The sequence below is a fragment of the Trachypithecus francoisi genome, unplaced genomic scaffold (assembly GCF_009764315.1).
Source record: "Trachypithecus francoisi isolate TF-2019V2 unplaced genomic scaffold, Tfra_2.0 Lachesis_group21, whole genome shotgun sequence".
Lineage (NCBI taxonomy): Eukaryota > Metazoa > Chordata > Mammalia > Primates > Cercopithecidae > Trachypithecus > Trachypithecus francoisi.
Window position 1 is genome coordinate 57,764,250 of NW_022681467.1, and position 15,190 is coordinate 57,779,439.

Below are 15,190 nucleotides of genomic sequence, written 5' to 3' on the forward strand. Positions count from 1 at the left end.
GGTGGGTGCCAGGGGAGGTGCTTGAAAATGACCCCAGAGGTCTCTCTTCCCATCATCCCTCATGGACAGTCGCCCTGGTCTGTAATAGCCCAGGGATCCCAGTGGGAGGCAGGGCGGGGAAGGGTTCGGTCACCACCTCCCCAGTTCACACCTAAACCAGAGGGTCCCCCACCACGTCCAGAACAGGCTGAAGCAGGTGCCAGGCCCCTCCTGCAGACCTGGCCTGTGGCTGACTTAAGACCCCAGGGACCAACGTGAGCCCTGTCCACAGGACGTCTGAGTTATGAGGACTGCTTTTTTCCCTTTCCAGACCTATCTATCACCCCTTGAAAAGCTGGTTTTTAATTCTGAGGCTTGTTTTGAAGGCCACTCAGTGTCGTGGGCTTCTTTGTAGGATCAGGAGTGGAAAGAGCCCCACAGAGGTTGGGAGGAGTCTCCGTAGCAAAGGTGGTGGCGTCCTCACCGACGTCCCCCGCTCTGAAGACACAGGGGCCAGGCCCAGCCAGAGGGCCCTCTGTGGGCAGAGCTGTGAGACCTGATTCAGCCGGGTGCCTGGCCCGGGCGGGAGACCTGGGCCACTCGCAGTGGAGGGCAGCCTCAGTGGGGCCAGGGCCAGGGTCAGCAGCAGATCCGCCTGCTGCCTGGCTTCTGTCCATTCGTGGGCACCTCAGCCCTGGTGGGGTGAATGGGGGCACCCGGAGGGGCCTCCCCTCCTCCACACTCCTTCTCTCAACCCTCGCTCATCTTGTCTGCCTGGATGAGCCTGGGCTGCCAGCTATGAGAGTGGAGCTGATCCCTTCGAAGCTTCCGTTGAGCCAAGACTAGAGCCAGGCTCCAGGTTCCAGGTTCTCACCGAGCTGCACCTGCAGCAGGTGGTTCCTCCCTCCGCCTGCACTTCCCTCTCCACAATCTGGGCCAGGTCAGGAAGTATCCTCCAGCTGTCACCTCACCCTGCACAGGCAGGAGGGATGCCACCAGTACCCACAGAGCTCCTCCCAAGCCTCCGCTCAGCTTCAGAATCCTCCTCACGGCACTCAGGCAGCCACAGCCAATTAATCAGGTTGGCAAAAAACAGCCCTCCTGACTGGGGGGTCGCCACCCCTCCCGCCTCCGGGCTCACCCTCTGCAGTACAGAAGAGCACACCTGTGACTTCTGGGCCTCAGTTGTTACATCTGTGACGTGGGAGGTGATGGGAGGCTTCAGGAGGATGCAGTGGAGTGGTTTGTACAGACATTTACTGGGGGCGTGGGCCGCGCGACCTGCTCCCATGCCCGGTGCATTGCCAGGCTTGCAGATGGGTGCGCCAGGCTTTTCCTGCAGCAGAGGCAGCCAGGGGTCCAGAGTGAGCAAGGCTGTTCAGGGGAGCCAGGCCTAGACACAGACCTCGGAAGGCAGGGGGAGGCCAGTTCAGCTTGGGGAGAGGGTCCCCTCCATCCACCCCACAAGGGGGCTTTACCTCTCTTCAGTTTCCACAGGCACCTGAACTTCTAGGCCTGTACCCCAGTTCCTTTGGGTGGTGGAAAGAGCCCCTCTGAGTGACCCCTTGGTACTGGGTGGGGCTGCCCTTCTGTCCAGCAAAGCCCTGGACTGACCCCGCCCCAAGGGCCCTCAGGAAGCAGGATCCCTGGATCCCCTCTCTGGGCCCCTCTCCTCCCCTGCCCCCTCCCAGGGCAGAGCCTCTTTCAATATGGGGGAGTTCATCTCCCTCTCTCAGTGATTCCTGCCAAGATACTGTGTGCCTAAAACCTCACTTCCACCCCCTTTGCCAAAGCCATCTCTCCTCCTGCTGCTCAGAAGAGGGACTCAGAAAGACGTGGGGGCGCACCCCTCAGCCCCCCATGTCCTCCTGCCCCCAGGCGGTGAGGAGCGCCCTGAGCTGGCTGCCTCCTCAAAAGGGGAGTGCAAGAGGAGGGCGAGTATGTAAATCAATGTCTCAAAATGTAGCCCAGTGCCCAGGCAGTGAGCTGGGTAGAGGGCCTGAGCCAGTGCGGCTCTGCCTTGGAAACTCATGCACACACACACAGGCATGCACACACGCAGAGACACGTGGGCACACATGCACTATGCACATGAACACATGCACTATGCACATGAACACAGGCTTGCACTCATACCCCATCAGCATACAGACACGAAGTACACATGAAGACATGCACAGACATGCACACACAGACCAGTGCAGACTTCTGTGTGCATATACACACACGAACACACGAGCACACACATACACAGATCTACATGCTCACACAGGCACACGCATGTGCAAGCCTTCATACACATATTCCTGCGGATACATGTATGCATGGTTACACAGACATGCATGAGACATCTACATCCACAAATGCACACGCACGTGGGCCGCACGTGTGCACAGATGTGTCCTTGCACACCCAGGCCTGCATGTGCAGAGACACATGTGTGTGTGCAATACAGGTGTGCAAGCAACACGGGCACAGAGTCATGCTTGTGTGCCACCTGCGTGCACATGCCCACACAGACACATGGCAAAGAGAAGTATGCGTGTGCACACACATGGCACACCCACACACCCTGCTCACAGGCGGCCCTCCCCCGCAGCCATGGTCCTGCTGTTTGTCATGTGGATGAAGCGGCGGGAGAAGGAGCGCCACACGAAGCAGCTGCTCATTGACCCCGAGGACGACGTCCGTGACAACATCCTTAAGTATGATGAGGAAGGTGGCGGCGAGGAGGACCAGGTGAGACCATGGCCTGCCTCTGCCTCCCCACAGGAGGCCAGCTCTCATGTGTACCAGTGTCTCAGCAGGGCTTGCCCTCGGGTTTTAACAGTAAGACATCTCAACCTTTTTCACCAGTGAGGGCGCCAGGCAGGGGAGCAGTTTCCTAGTCCGACCGCCCTGCCCACGTTTGCATGTCTAGCCTGGGCTGAGCTGTGCACACTGCACCTGCATCCCCCACAGGGCATCCTGGGACCCCTCCCATCCTCTCACCTTCCTCCCTCCCACTGCCGGCCCCAGCCCAGTGCTGCCCCATGCCCTGGAGGGGAGGGGGCTCTGGGTTGGCCACGGATACCGATGCCCACTCACCTGATTGCTGCTGTGTGCGGGGTCTGTCGAGTGACCAGGGGCGGTGGCCCGGGAGGGTAGGCTGTGAGAGCTGCTGGTTGGAATCTGGGTCTGCCCTTGGCCGTTCAGGGAATCGGGGCAAGTCTTTAAACCCATCTAAAGTTCAGACCCCTCCCCACCCACAACACGACCATAACGAGTGTGAGGAACGTGCCTTGCGGAGACCCAGCTCCTGGCCACCTGAGCACGCGGGGCACATGGTCAGTGAGCAGCGAGGTGGTGCTCACTCAGGGAGAGCCCCAGGCCGTGGAACACAGCCAGGCACAGCCCCCATCCCTGCTCAAGGGATTGGGGTGAAGGGCGAGGAAGTGAGGCATTGTGGAGGGCACAGCAGGGGACAGCATGGTTCTGTGGGATGCTTGGAGTCCAGGCCACAGGGCAGCAGGCACATCTGTGGCCCAGGTCACAGGACAGGATGCAGGGCGGAAGAGGGGCTTGGCGGATTCTTGTGCTGCCCCGACTCCTCCCGGCTCCCTCCCCCAGGACTACGACCTCAGCCAGCTGCAGCAGCCGGAAGCCATGGGGCACGTGCCAAGCAAAGCCCCTGGCGTGCGTCGTGTGGATGAGCGGCCGGTGGGTGCCGAGCCCCAGTACCCGGTCAGGCCCATGGTGCCGCACCCAGGCGACATCGGTGACTTCATCAACGAGGTGTGTGCCCCTCAGCAGTGGGGGTCCCGGGCAAGGTGTCTCCTCTAAAACTCAAATTCTAGTAGCACACAGACAGCAACCGCCTCCACAGTCTCCACAGTGCCGGTAGCCGCCGTGGGGAGGAGGCAGCTCAGACCTGGGTTCCAGGCCCAGCCCTGCCCCTCCAGCTGGGTGGCCTGGGCAAATCACCTCCCTCAGCCGGCTCTCTTTCCAAGGACGAGGATTCCTACCTGTGAGCCAGGCAAAGGATCAACACGCAGGGCTGTGTTCAGCCTCCTCCACACCCCCTCCCCCTCCCCCACACCCCTCCCCCTCCCCCTCCCCCACACCCCCTCCCCCTCCCCCACACCCCTCCCCCCCCCACACCCCTCACCCTCCCCCACACCCCTCACCCTCCCCCAAAACCCCCTCAACTCCCCCACACCCCTCCCCCAAAACCCCCTCACCCTCCCCCACACCCCCTCACCTCCCCCACACCCCTCACCCTCCCCCAAAACCCCCTCACCCTCCCCCAAAACCCCCTCACCCTCCCCCACACCCCTCACCCTCCCCCCACCCCTCACCCTCCCCACAACCCCTCACCCTCCCCCAAAACCCCCCCCTCACCCTCCCCCACATCCTCCCCCACACCCCTCACCCTCCCCCCACCCCTCACCCTCCCCCAAAACCCCCCTCACCCTCCCCCAAAACCCCCTCACCTGCCCTTGGGTTGGGAGGAGCTGAACTCCAGCCACAGGCCCTACCCAACCCTCCGCCTCCCCTGCCCACAGGCCGCTGCTGGATTTGAGTTTGCCCCTCCAACACTCCCACGCTCCATCTTCACAAATGCCCTTTCCTATTCAGAAATGCCCTTCAGTTAAATGCAGAGAGCACTTATTGGACACCTACTGTATGCAACTCCCCACTTCTTCTTCTGGGCCCCGCTTTCCATTCCATCAGATCCTGGGGCTGAGACAGTGCGCCCTGCACTCTAACCCTGTGTCTGTGACCTCCAGGGACTCCGGGCTGCCGACAACGACCCCACAGCACCCCCCTATGACTCCCTGCTGGTCTTCGACTACGAGGGGAGCGGCTCCACCGCAGGCTCTGTCAGCTCCCTGAACTCATCCAGTTCCGGGGACCAAGACTACGATTACCTCAACGATTGGGGGCCCAGATTCAAGAAGCTGGCGGACATGTATGGAGGCGGTGAAGAGGATTGACTGACCTCGCGTCTTCGCACCTGAAGTGAGAGCCGCACTCGGACGCCGGAGGAGCAGGACTGAGCGGAGGCGGCCGGTCTTCCCGAGTCTCCCTGCGGCCGTGTCCTTAGTGCTGTTAGAAGGCCCCCCACCCCCATGTTGAGCTGTCTAGCATGAGCACCCACCCCACGGCGCCCTGCACACGGCTGCTGCCCAGCACCGCGCCAGCTGGCACTGAAGGACAGCAAGAGGCACTCTGTCTTCACTTGAATTTCCTAGAACGGAAGCACTGTTTTTAAAAAAAAAAAAAAAAAAGAAAAGAAAAGAAAAGAAAAAAGAAAAAAAAAAAGAAAGTGCCTTTTGGTACATGTATCAGATTCCCTCAAACTCAGGAGTGACTAAAGCTGACAGACCGTCCCCACCTTCCTATCCTGAGCAGCCTCTGACCCCAGCTAGTCCCAGCTCTGAAGGCATCATTCAGAAATGGGGGAGACTGTGTCTTTCTTTCTTTCTTTCATTTTTATTTTGGTCTTTTATTAAGAAAAAGAAAGTGGGTGACTTGTTTGAAAACAGAGTGGGATTCAAATCCCAGCAGCCTTTGCTGTACACAGTTGGCGGTGGGGGGGGGGGGTGCGGGGCATCTCTTGGGTCTCTTGGGATTCAAGGCCAGCCGGGAGGCTTAGCCTTCAGCCCCAGCAGCAGAGAGCCCGGGGGCCGGTGTGGCTCAGACGACCCCCCGCCTTGTGGCTGCTTCCCACCCTCTCCCGGATGCTGTGAGGAGCTCAGGCTGGGGGCTGGAGGGGAACAGGGTTCATCCTGGGTGTTCCCCATCTCTGCCCCTGGCTGCCCCCAGGGCTCCACCCCCAGTCAACCCAGGCCTCCATCAGGGCCACCTATCACCCCGAGTGCCACCAGATCCTCTCTGCCTTTGGTCCAGAAGAGTGAGTTTTCCAAACCAGCCAGCGGTCTGGTCACCAGGCTGGCTCCAGCCCTCCAACCTGGTGACCAGACCGCATGGGGCGCCATCAAAGGCCCGGCAACATGCATCGCTTCAAACCCCAGGACACTCTTGACAGCTCTAACCATCTGGGGGCTGTGCAGATGGCAGGAACCAAGGACCCTCCCTGGCAGTGGGAGAGGGCAGTTACGGGTGGGCATGGTGACCAGAACCACACCCAGCAGCCTGTGCAGCCTCCCCATCCCCAGCCTGTGTGCTTCTGATTCCTGCCAGATGCTTGTGGGCCTGTGTGGGTGGCGGGAGGCCCCGTCTTGCTGTGTCCACCTGTCGCACAGATGCCTCTGCACACTGCAGATGGTGCCTCCCCTCTCCTATGGGCCCATGTCAGGGGCAGGCAGCGGCGTGTCCGGCCTTGCTGCTGTCCTCGAGGCTGGCACTGCATCTCCAGGGCTGGGTTGACTCAAGCCAAATGGGGGGAAGGAATCAGTCCTGCAAGACAGTAAGAGGGACTGTGTCCCGGGACCCCCGGGAGAGCGCTCGGCTGCCTGTGTTCACTGCATGAGAAAACTCGGAGGGTGCATTCTCCCTCTGGCATGGCTGTGTCTGGGCGCCTCAGGCTGGGGCAGGAGGCAGGCCCCATATGGGGAAGCCTCGTGCTTGTCAGCTTTCTGTCTCTCCCAGGCCAGTGACAACTGGCTTCCCAAGGAAGGAGGTGCCAGGGGTCCTGGGCAGGACCTGGTGTCAGGTAGGGCGGTGCCAGCACTGGGGAAGGACCGGGAGGCCTCCCAGAGCCCCGCCCTGCACCTGCCACTGGAGTCAGAGAGTGTCTTGGGGTGCCTGTGGGGGCAGCATGAGCTCCACCGGGGACCCGGGCCCCCCCTCAGCCTGTGGCTCTTCCCCATGGCTAAGGTCACGCCTTTTCTGAACAGCTTTGGCCTTGTGCACACATCTGTGCCAGGCTCACAGCACATTCCCGTTGGACGTCAGGGTCCTTACCCAAACCAAACTTACAGCCACCCCTGCGCAGCCTTCAGAGTCGAGCGGGGGCCCCAGTCTCCAGCTCTGTCTGTTCCGACCCTCCCATGGCTGCCCAGGGAGGGCGGAGTTCACTGTGCCATGTGCTGGGTGCCCCCCTCTGCAGACAGCCAGTCCAGATGGACCAACAGGGGTCAAGGGGCAGCCGGCTGGGCTGCACCGGGGTCCCCCAGTTCTGAGCTGTGCTATGCAAACAAGAATGCTCCTGAGTGTGTGGGGCATGGCCATTGGAGGGACGGCTGGGCGGCCAGTGGGACTGGAAATCTCTGCTGTTTGGGGAAGTCTGTCCTCCAGGAGGCGTGTGTGTGGATTGTTCTAAGTAGGACTATGACCCGGGAACAGGGCAGCATGAACTCCTTTCTCTGAAATTGTGAGGCCTCCTTGGGTTCCCTGAACCCTGGGCTGGCGTTCCCAGGACCCAGCACCAGGAGCCCCCAGTCCCGCCAGCACCGCCGCGCTACCCAGGAGGGCTGGGTGATGTTGGTGCCACCTCCCACCAGCTCCCCTCCTCTCCCACAGCCTCTTGTCACTGCCAGGCCCCCCGTTCATTTTGCCCAACTCACGCAGGCTGAAGCTGCAGTGCCAGCTGGAGGGACATTCGCAGGGCTTCCCATGCCCATCCCTGCTTCCAGACAGCTGGACAGCCTCCCCTTTGCCCCACCCTGTGAGCCCCTGGGGGCCAGAGAAAGATGGGGTTCCCGCAGCTTCCCGGCTCCACCTCTGAACTTGAGTTAGCGTTAGCTGAGCATACAATTAGTGTCGAACGTCTCTCTTCCTTAGCTTGTAGATACGACTGTCTGTAACCAGGGGACCCCTGCTGGAAGCCGGGAGGCCAATGCTGGCCGGGTGCCAGGGCATGGTTTGGCTCCTTTAGGGAATTTCTGTTCTGCAAACAGGAGAAACCTGTGCTGCAGGTGGGGGTGGCAGGAACAACTGGCCTTGGTCAGCAGGCAGCCCCCAGCCCAGGACCACAGTGCTCTGCAGGGCCTGGGCAGCCCCGTGTGTGGCCCAGCAGGTTTCTCTTTCTAGTGTCTTTCAGCACATCCAAAATGCTAGGCCTCCCGCCACCAATGTGCCAGAGCAATGTCCAACTGTCAGGCGCTCAGATATGCCTCAGTCTCCCTAGCGTGAGCACCAGCTGACACACACAGTCCACTGAGATGAGAATTCTGTTCTCTCCAAAGCAAAAAGCCGGGCGAGGGGAAGTCTCCATTTCTGTCAGTGCTCAAAGGAATAACACCAAAAAAACAACACAAAATCTCGCAGACACACGTGACCCAGCTCACGGCGCCGTGGGTCCGTAGGAGGGACAGCACCTCGCAACAGGCCCAGCAGGGGACCGCCTCTCTGTACAATTGGAACATGTTTTACTTTTCTTTTCTCTCCTTTTTTCATTCTGATTTTTTTTTTTTTTTGCATGTTTCTTTTTGAAAATGGACAAAATGTGCAGCAGCCCGCATGACCACAGTTGTTTTGGGGAAAGATACTGAAGTATGATGTACTCACACCTGCAAATCTGAGCATCGCGAGGTTAGACAAATGTTCCACCCTTTTTTGTAATCGTCAACAGCACAACTATTTTGTATTGTTGTTTGTATCATTTTGTACCAAAAAAGAAAAAAAAAAGGAAAAAAAAAGGGAAGCGAGTTGATGTTTTCAGTGTGTTTCCAGTGCCAGACAGTCTTGGCCCCGAACTGAGTGGACCCTTGCGGAGCGGCTGTGCGCGGGCAGGCGGGGCTGGGTGGACCCTTGCGGAGCGGCTGTGCGCGGGCAGGTGGGGCGCGCTGCTCCAGAGACTGAATAAAGTCCCCCTTTTTCATAGTCGGCCTCGCCCTGGCTTGATTTTCTTCCAAGCATTCGAGAAACAGATGGTGCTCCGGGACGGCAGGTGGGTGCACACAGGGGAGGTGGTGGCCACCATGAGATGCATCCACGCCAAACACACTCCTTGAGCACCTGTGCAGCTCGAGGCGCTGTCCTAGGCTGCGGGAAAATGAAGAACAAAGGCAGGCCCGCTCCTCACACCTGTGGGGCCACATGCCATCTGTCTCAATGTTTTAAAGGGTTTAGAAGGTATCCATGAAGCTAACAAGCAAAATCACATTCCCCTCCTACCTTGGCATCTACACCTGCCGGACTCCATGGAATGCCCGGACCCATTTGGAATTCTCAGACTCCCTGGAGTTTGGTGCCATAAGTGGCAGCAAGGAAGGAGCTGGCCTGGGCCTGTGGCTCTTCCCACCTCCCTCTCTTCCTACCTCAGGCTTTGCCCAGTGCCCGGGGGCTTGCGTGTAGGCATGTGGATGCCTCAGCCAGCATGTCCCGGCTTCACCTAAGCCCCTCACAAACAGTATCCCTTGGGCCTCGGGATAGGTCGACCTGGTGAAAATGTCCTGCAGAAGAGGCCTGAGCAGGCCAGAGAGGGGGCTCAAGGCACAGGCCAGAGAGGGGGCTCAAGGCACAGGCCAGAGAGGGGGGCTCAAGGCACAGGCCAGAGAGGGGGGCTCAAGGCACAGGCCAGAGAGGGGGGCTCAAGGCACAGGCCAGAGAGGGGGCTCAAGGCACAGGCCAGAGAGGGGGGCTCAAGGCACAGGCCAGAGAGGGGGGCTCAAGGCACAGGCCAGAGAGGGGGGCTCAAGGCACAGGCCAGAGAGGGGGGCTCAAGGCACAGGCCAGAGGGGGGCTCAAGGCACAGGCCAGAGAGGGGGGCTCAAGGCACAGGCCAGAGAGGGGGCTCAAGGCACAGGCCAGAGAAGGGGCTCAAGGCACAGGCCAGAGAGGGGGCTCAAGGCACAGGCCAGAGAGGGGGCTCAAGGCACAGGCCAGAGAAGGGGCTCAAGGCACAGGCCAGAGAGGGGGCTCAAGACACTTTCTGAGGAGTTTCAGGGTCCTGGTGCCCGGAGGTGTCTAGAGGAGCAAGCACAGGGCCCCCAGCCCTGTAGACTCCTCCCCGTGTGGTGGGGGTACAGTATAATGGGCTGAAGTGCCAGCACACGGAGACGCATGTGCACACATGTATATGCTTGCACACACATGAGCACACATGCACACCCACATGGACATACATATGCATGCAATGGACATGTGCGCACACACACATTCGTTCACATACTTGCAAACACAGGCAGCACGCATGCAGCACATGCAGAGATAGGCCTCTGGCCACTGACATGTTTGGATGCAAACCCTCCACAACCACAGCCGACATCAGCAGATAAAACCACCAAGCCCCGGAGTCCCTTTCACGGATGCCAGGTGCTACGTGCATCCCTCCCTCCCCACCTTGCTTCCCCAGCCTCAGGTGGAGGCTCTCCCGAAGTGCTAAGACCAGCTGGGCCTCTGAAGGTGCCTCTCCCGCCCTCTGCCCTTCGTGCCTCCTGTCCTCTCCATGCTTCCTGCTTCCCTCTTTCCTGTCATTGCCTTATCCCAGGCAGGGGGCATGAGGAGTATCAAGTCCCTGGGCCAGGCCTCCTGGGATGGCTTGGCAGAAGGCTGGTTACCACTGCAACCGGAGGCGCCTTGCTGGAGGCCTGGGTGCCAGGGTACAGTGGCACACCATCTCAGTGGCCCCTCAGGGTCGACCCAGGCCGTGCAGCAGTGCTGTGCCCCTCAGAGGGGCTCACCTTGGCAATGAGCTGGGCCTTCTGCGGGCATGTGGTCCAGCATTCGCCGGGCCCTTCCAGCTGAGGCCATCACCGCTGGTCCCCAAAGGGTGGCTCTGGGGGCCATGTTCAGGCCTAGTCCTCTCTAGGGTAGGGGACGTGAGCTCTGGAGGCTTCCCCAGCACAATGCCCTGTGACCCAGGCTCCTACACAAAGACTCACAGGTACTCCATGCCCATCCACGATGCCCAGGGAGCCTCCTTGGATGGAGAGGACAGGCACAGACAATGCCACCTGTCCCAGGGCCTTACTCTGGGTCCCACAGAACCGGCCATGGAAAGGTTATGGTCACCCCCACTTTACAGATGAGGAAACTGAGGCTCAGAGAGGGGCAGTCGCCCACTGCGAGTGGGGTTTGAACTCAGGCCTCCCTGTGGCCCTGGGGACCTCCCAGGACACAGAACCAGAACAGCCCAGGTGTCTCCCCCGCCCCACAGAGCTCTGGCCTCAAAGTCACTGGTGGGAAGCCAACCAGGTGGGAAGTTAGTCCATTAACTACACTAACCAGCCCAGAAAAACAACCATTAACTACACTAATCAGCCCAGAAAAACAACCCATTAACTACACTAACCAGCCCATTATCAACACTAACCAGGTGGGAAGTTAGTCCATTAACTACACTGACCAGCCCAGAAAAACAACCCATTAACTATACTAACCAGCCCAGGAAACCAGCCCATTAGCAACACTAACTAGGTGGGAGCTAGTCCATTAACTACACTGACCAGCCCAGGAAGCCGGCCTATTATCCACACTAACCAGCCCAGGAGGCCAACTCACTATGTCCGGTAACCAGCGGTCTCATGTGTGGTGCTGTAACCACCTAGTGCCGGGACTGGGTCACAACGGACGGGAACGTGGGTCAGGTCTGGTGGTCAGAGTCCGGGATCCAGGCACCACAGGGTTGGTGCTGGGTGAGGGCCTGCCCCACACAGATGGTGCCATCCAGGCGTCCTCGCATGGTGGTGGGTGGGGGGCAGAAAGTCCCAGCTCTCTCCCTCCTGCCCTTTGATAAGATGCCATCTGGTCCCAGGGGCTCCCGCCTCAAGCACGAGGTTGGTGCTCTGATAAAAAAGGCTCCCTCTTGGCCTCCTGCTCTGTCCATGTGAGGACACAGCACCCGTGCCCCTGGAGGATGCAGCAACAGGACACCAGGATGTAGAGAGCACCGTCTCAGGGGGCTGTGATGCTGGGTGGGGGAAGGGGCCCTCCAGAGCATATGGAGTTTGGATGTGAACTTGAGCTGCATTCCCAGGTCTCTTCCGTGTGTGTGGAACGCTGAGTCTCCCAACACAACTGGGACAAAGTCCACAGTCCCGGGCCTGACCTTGGAGGCCCTCAGTGGTCAGGACCCGCCTTCCCTATGGGCCTCTGGAGGGCACAAGCATAGGCTCCCAGCACCTGCCTGGCTATGAGGAAGGAGACCCAGCCGGGACAGCCTCCGTCCCAAACCATCCAGGCCCCATGTAGGGTCAGTGCAGCAGTGTCTGTGCATTGAGAGACTGCCCATGGGAGACTGGGCCAGGCCACTCACTGCCCTTCACTGCAGACAACTATCCAGGAACCCCCAGGCTGCCCCAATACCCCAGCTGCCCAGACTGAGCCTCTGAACCATCCATCTGCACCCGCTCTGGCATGTGCCTGTAAGGTGGGTCTGCTGTGGCTGCCACCCAGGGAGGACATTCTCCTGGCACGTGGCTGTAAGGTGGGTCTGCTGTGGGCGCCGCCCAGGGAGGACATTCTCCTGCCAAGTCCCAGCCAAGCTGGGGGTCGTGGGCTCACAGCCCCGTGCGGCGGCAGCACCTGGCCCCCTGCTATGCCCGCCTCTCCCAAGCCACTGTGCCCCTCTGATCACCTTGGTGCCCCGGCCCCGCCTCCCCACTACAGAATCCCAGCCCCCCAGGCCACGAGTCCAGGCACAAACGGGTTCTCCTACACCAGACTTTGGGTCCTCAAAGCTCTCCAACTCGCCCAGTCCCCTGACCCCACCTGCCCTAAGAGTCTGAGTCCACACTGGCCATGGATCAAGAGTGGAGCCCTGCACAGTATCCGTGCCAGCCACCCTGGGCCTGTGGAGGCTGAGCTCAAAGGTTGGGGAAACTGAGCTCAAAAAGGTAGGCAGCCCTCCGGCCCCTGCTGGGCTGAGCCCACGCTGAGCCCCACCCAGGAGCCTCCACCTCAGGAGTCGGTCAGTCCTAGCTCCCTGCAGGGCAGGGCAGGCCACAGGGCTGGGTCCAGGGGTGACCCCTTCCCTCCCCCAGCCATGGGCCCTCCCTCCCATCCTCTCTCCTTCCCTAGCCCTGGAACCGCCCCCTACCCAGCCCTGGGCCCTCCCTCCCACGCTCTCCCCTTCCACAGCCCTGGCCCCTCCTTCCCACCTCCCCCTCCCCCTGCCCTGAGCTTCCCCCTCCCATCCTCTCCCCTCCCCGAGGCCTGGGCACACCCCTCCCACCCTCTCCCCTCCCTGAGCCCTAGGCTCCTCTTCCCACCCTCTCCCCTCGCCAAGCCCTGGCCCCTCCCTCCCACCCTCTTCCCTCCCCCAGCCCTCCCTCCCCCAGCCCTGGCCCCTCCCTCCCACCTTCTCTCCTTGCCCAGCCCTGGGCCCCCTCCCCCCTTCCTTCCCCCAGTCCTAGGCACCCCCACCCTCCTTTTTCTTGGGCACAACTCACATGCACAATGACTTGCATAACAAAAAAACACTCACACGGTTAATTACGGGTGCAGTTGATAATTACAGGCACAATTAGCCACTTGCTAATTTTGAGGGTGCGAGTCGTTAATTACACTCACAATTAGGCAACTGCTGTAGGCCTGGGACAGGATTCCTGGCGGGGGGATCCTCCTTGGAATCAGACTCCCAGGGTGAGGCCCTGTGGTGGGGAGGGGTGATCAGGTGATCTGCAAAGCACCCTCCTCCCAGCTTCAAGGTGTGGGCTTAAGGCCTAGAGGCCAGGGCCTGGCAAACGAAAAATCCAGCTTGGGCCCTTTCCAGGGAGCTCCAGAGGCCTTCTCTTGGGTCATTTCACAGGATGGGGGTCGCCGTCACTCCTCTGTCCCGGGAGGATTCAGAGAGGCCTATGCTGGGCAGAGCCGCTTGTCCATGACACTGGCCACTCAGCCAAGAATTGACAGACCCACCCGCAGGGCAGACGAAGGAGGCATGGCTCAGCCGGCTGTGGGACCCTGCATCCCCCACTCACACATGTGCACACCTAGGCACATGCACACGTGAACACACACACACACACACACAGAGCCCTCCTCAGCTCACAGTGGGCTACAGGTCGCTGTCCAAGGTACTGACCTCTCTGCTGCTGGGCCCCTCCTCGCTGAGCCGGGCAGGAGGAGTCAGCTGGGCCAGCTGGAGGACCAGGCAGGGACAGCACCCGAAAACCCTGCTCAGCCCCCTGTGCTGTTCCTGCCCCTGAGACTGTGGCCAGCCACCCAAGGACTACCCCTCGGCGGCTTGAGGACACAGCGCCAGCTCTTCATCTCAAGCACACTAAGGCGCAAGAGGGAGGAGGGTCTGTAGCCTTGGCAGAGACTGAACCAGATGCACTGAGACCCTGGCCTGGGGCGGGCAGGGGGTCCCTCAGGGGGATCAGAAGGGGTCAATGCTGCAGACCACAGGCCGGTCTAGTCTCAAGCACGGTCCACCTGGCATAGCATACTTTACAGTGTGGAATATACTGTTGTATTTGTTTCCTGGGGCAACAAAGTCCCACAAACCAGGTGGCTTAAAGCAAAGACATTTATGCTCTCCCAGTTCTGGGGGCCAAAAGTCTGAAATCAGTATCCTTGGGCCGAAATCAAGGGGTCAGCAGGGCTGAGCTCCCTCCAGGGGACCTAGGGGACGAGCCCTCACTGCCTCTTCCAGCCTCCAGTTCCTTGGCTCATGGCCACACTACTCCTGTCTCTGCCTCCATTTTCACTTCATCTTCTCAGTGTAACCTCCCTTCACCTCCCTCTTATATATGGACACTTCCCATTGGATTTCAGGCCTATGACTAGTCCAGAAAGATCTCATCTTGAGACCTCTAACCCAATCACATCTGCAGAGACTATTTCCAAATCAGGTCACCTGAATTCACGGGTTCTTTTTCCCTTGGGGTGGGGGGGGTGGGGGGGATTTTTCAGCTGACCACAACTGTCAACATTAAAAAATCAAGATATTGTAGGGGGTCCCAACTAGACATTGAGAACAACTAGACATTGTAAGGGTCCCAACTAGACATTGAGAAGGTGGACAACGGGAGGACTGGGTCTCCTTCATCCCTCAGCTGCCAGGATGGAGGGTTTGGGGGGGCTCACTTCTTACACAGCTCCCAGTGGGAGAGGCTGCCAGGATGGAGGATTTGGGGGGGGTCATTTCTTACGCGGCTCCCAGTGGGAGAGGCTGTGGAGCTCAGGAGTGTCACTTCGCTACCTCTGGGCTTCCTTTTCTGTTGCTGGGACCATGTACGAGCTAGTTCTTGCTGAGGAACGAACACAAACATGATCTCAGCAGCAGAGTCAGCATTTGGTTGGCTGGTCCAAGTCAGGCCGCGGGGGCAGCTGAGCTCTGCCCCTTACTCCCTCATCTTCCTCCTGACCAGCAGGC

General features: G+C 59.9%; 1 protein-coding gene and 1 pseudogene across 2 annotated transcripts in view; both read left to right on the top strand.

Annotated features, from left to right (window-relative positions):
• The window catches only part of CDH4 (cadherin 4), a 681,345-nt gene extending 676,086 nt beyond the window's left edge, over nt 1-5,259 (top strand). Inside the window, exons 14-16 of the mRNA XM_033186955.1 lie at nt 2,579-2,718; nt 3,589-3,753; nt 4,749-5,259. Coding sequence (XP_033042846.1) covers nt 2,579-2,718; nt 3,589-3,753; nt 4,749-4,955 — 512 coding nt within the window. The 3' untranslated portion in view covers nt 4,956-5,259. The remainder of the gene's footprint in view (nt 1-2,578; nt 2,719-3,588; nt 3,754-4,748) is intronic.
• A 1,833-nt stretch (nt 5,260-7,092) lies between these two features.
• On the top strand, nt 7,093-8,553 carry LOC117069027 (annotated as a pseudogene). Its single transcript, XR_004431351.1, has one exon. The product of XR_004431351.1 is annotated as an uncharacterized LOC117069027 (transcript).
• The last annotated feature ends 6,637 nt before the right edge of the window (nt 8,554-15,190 follow it).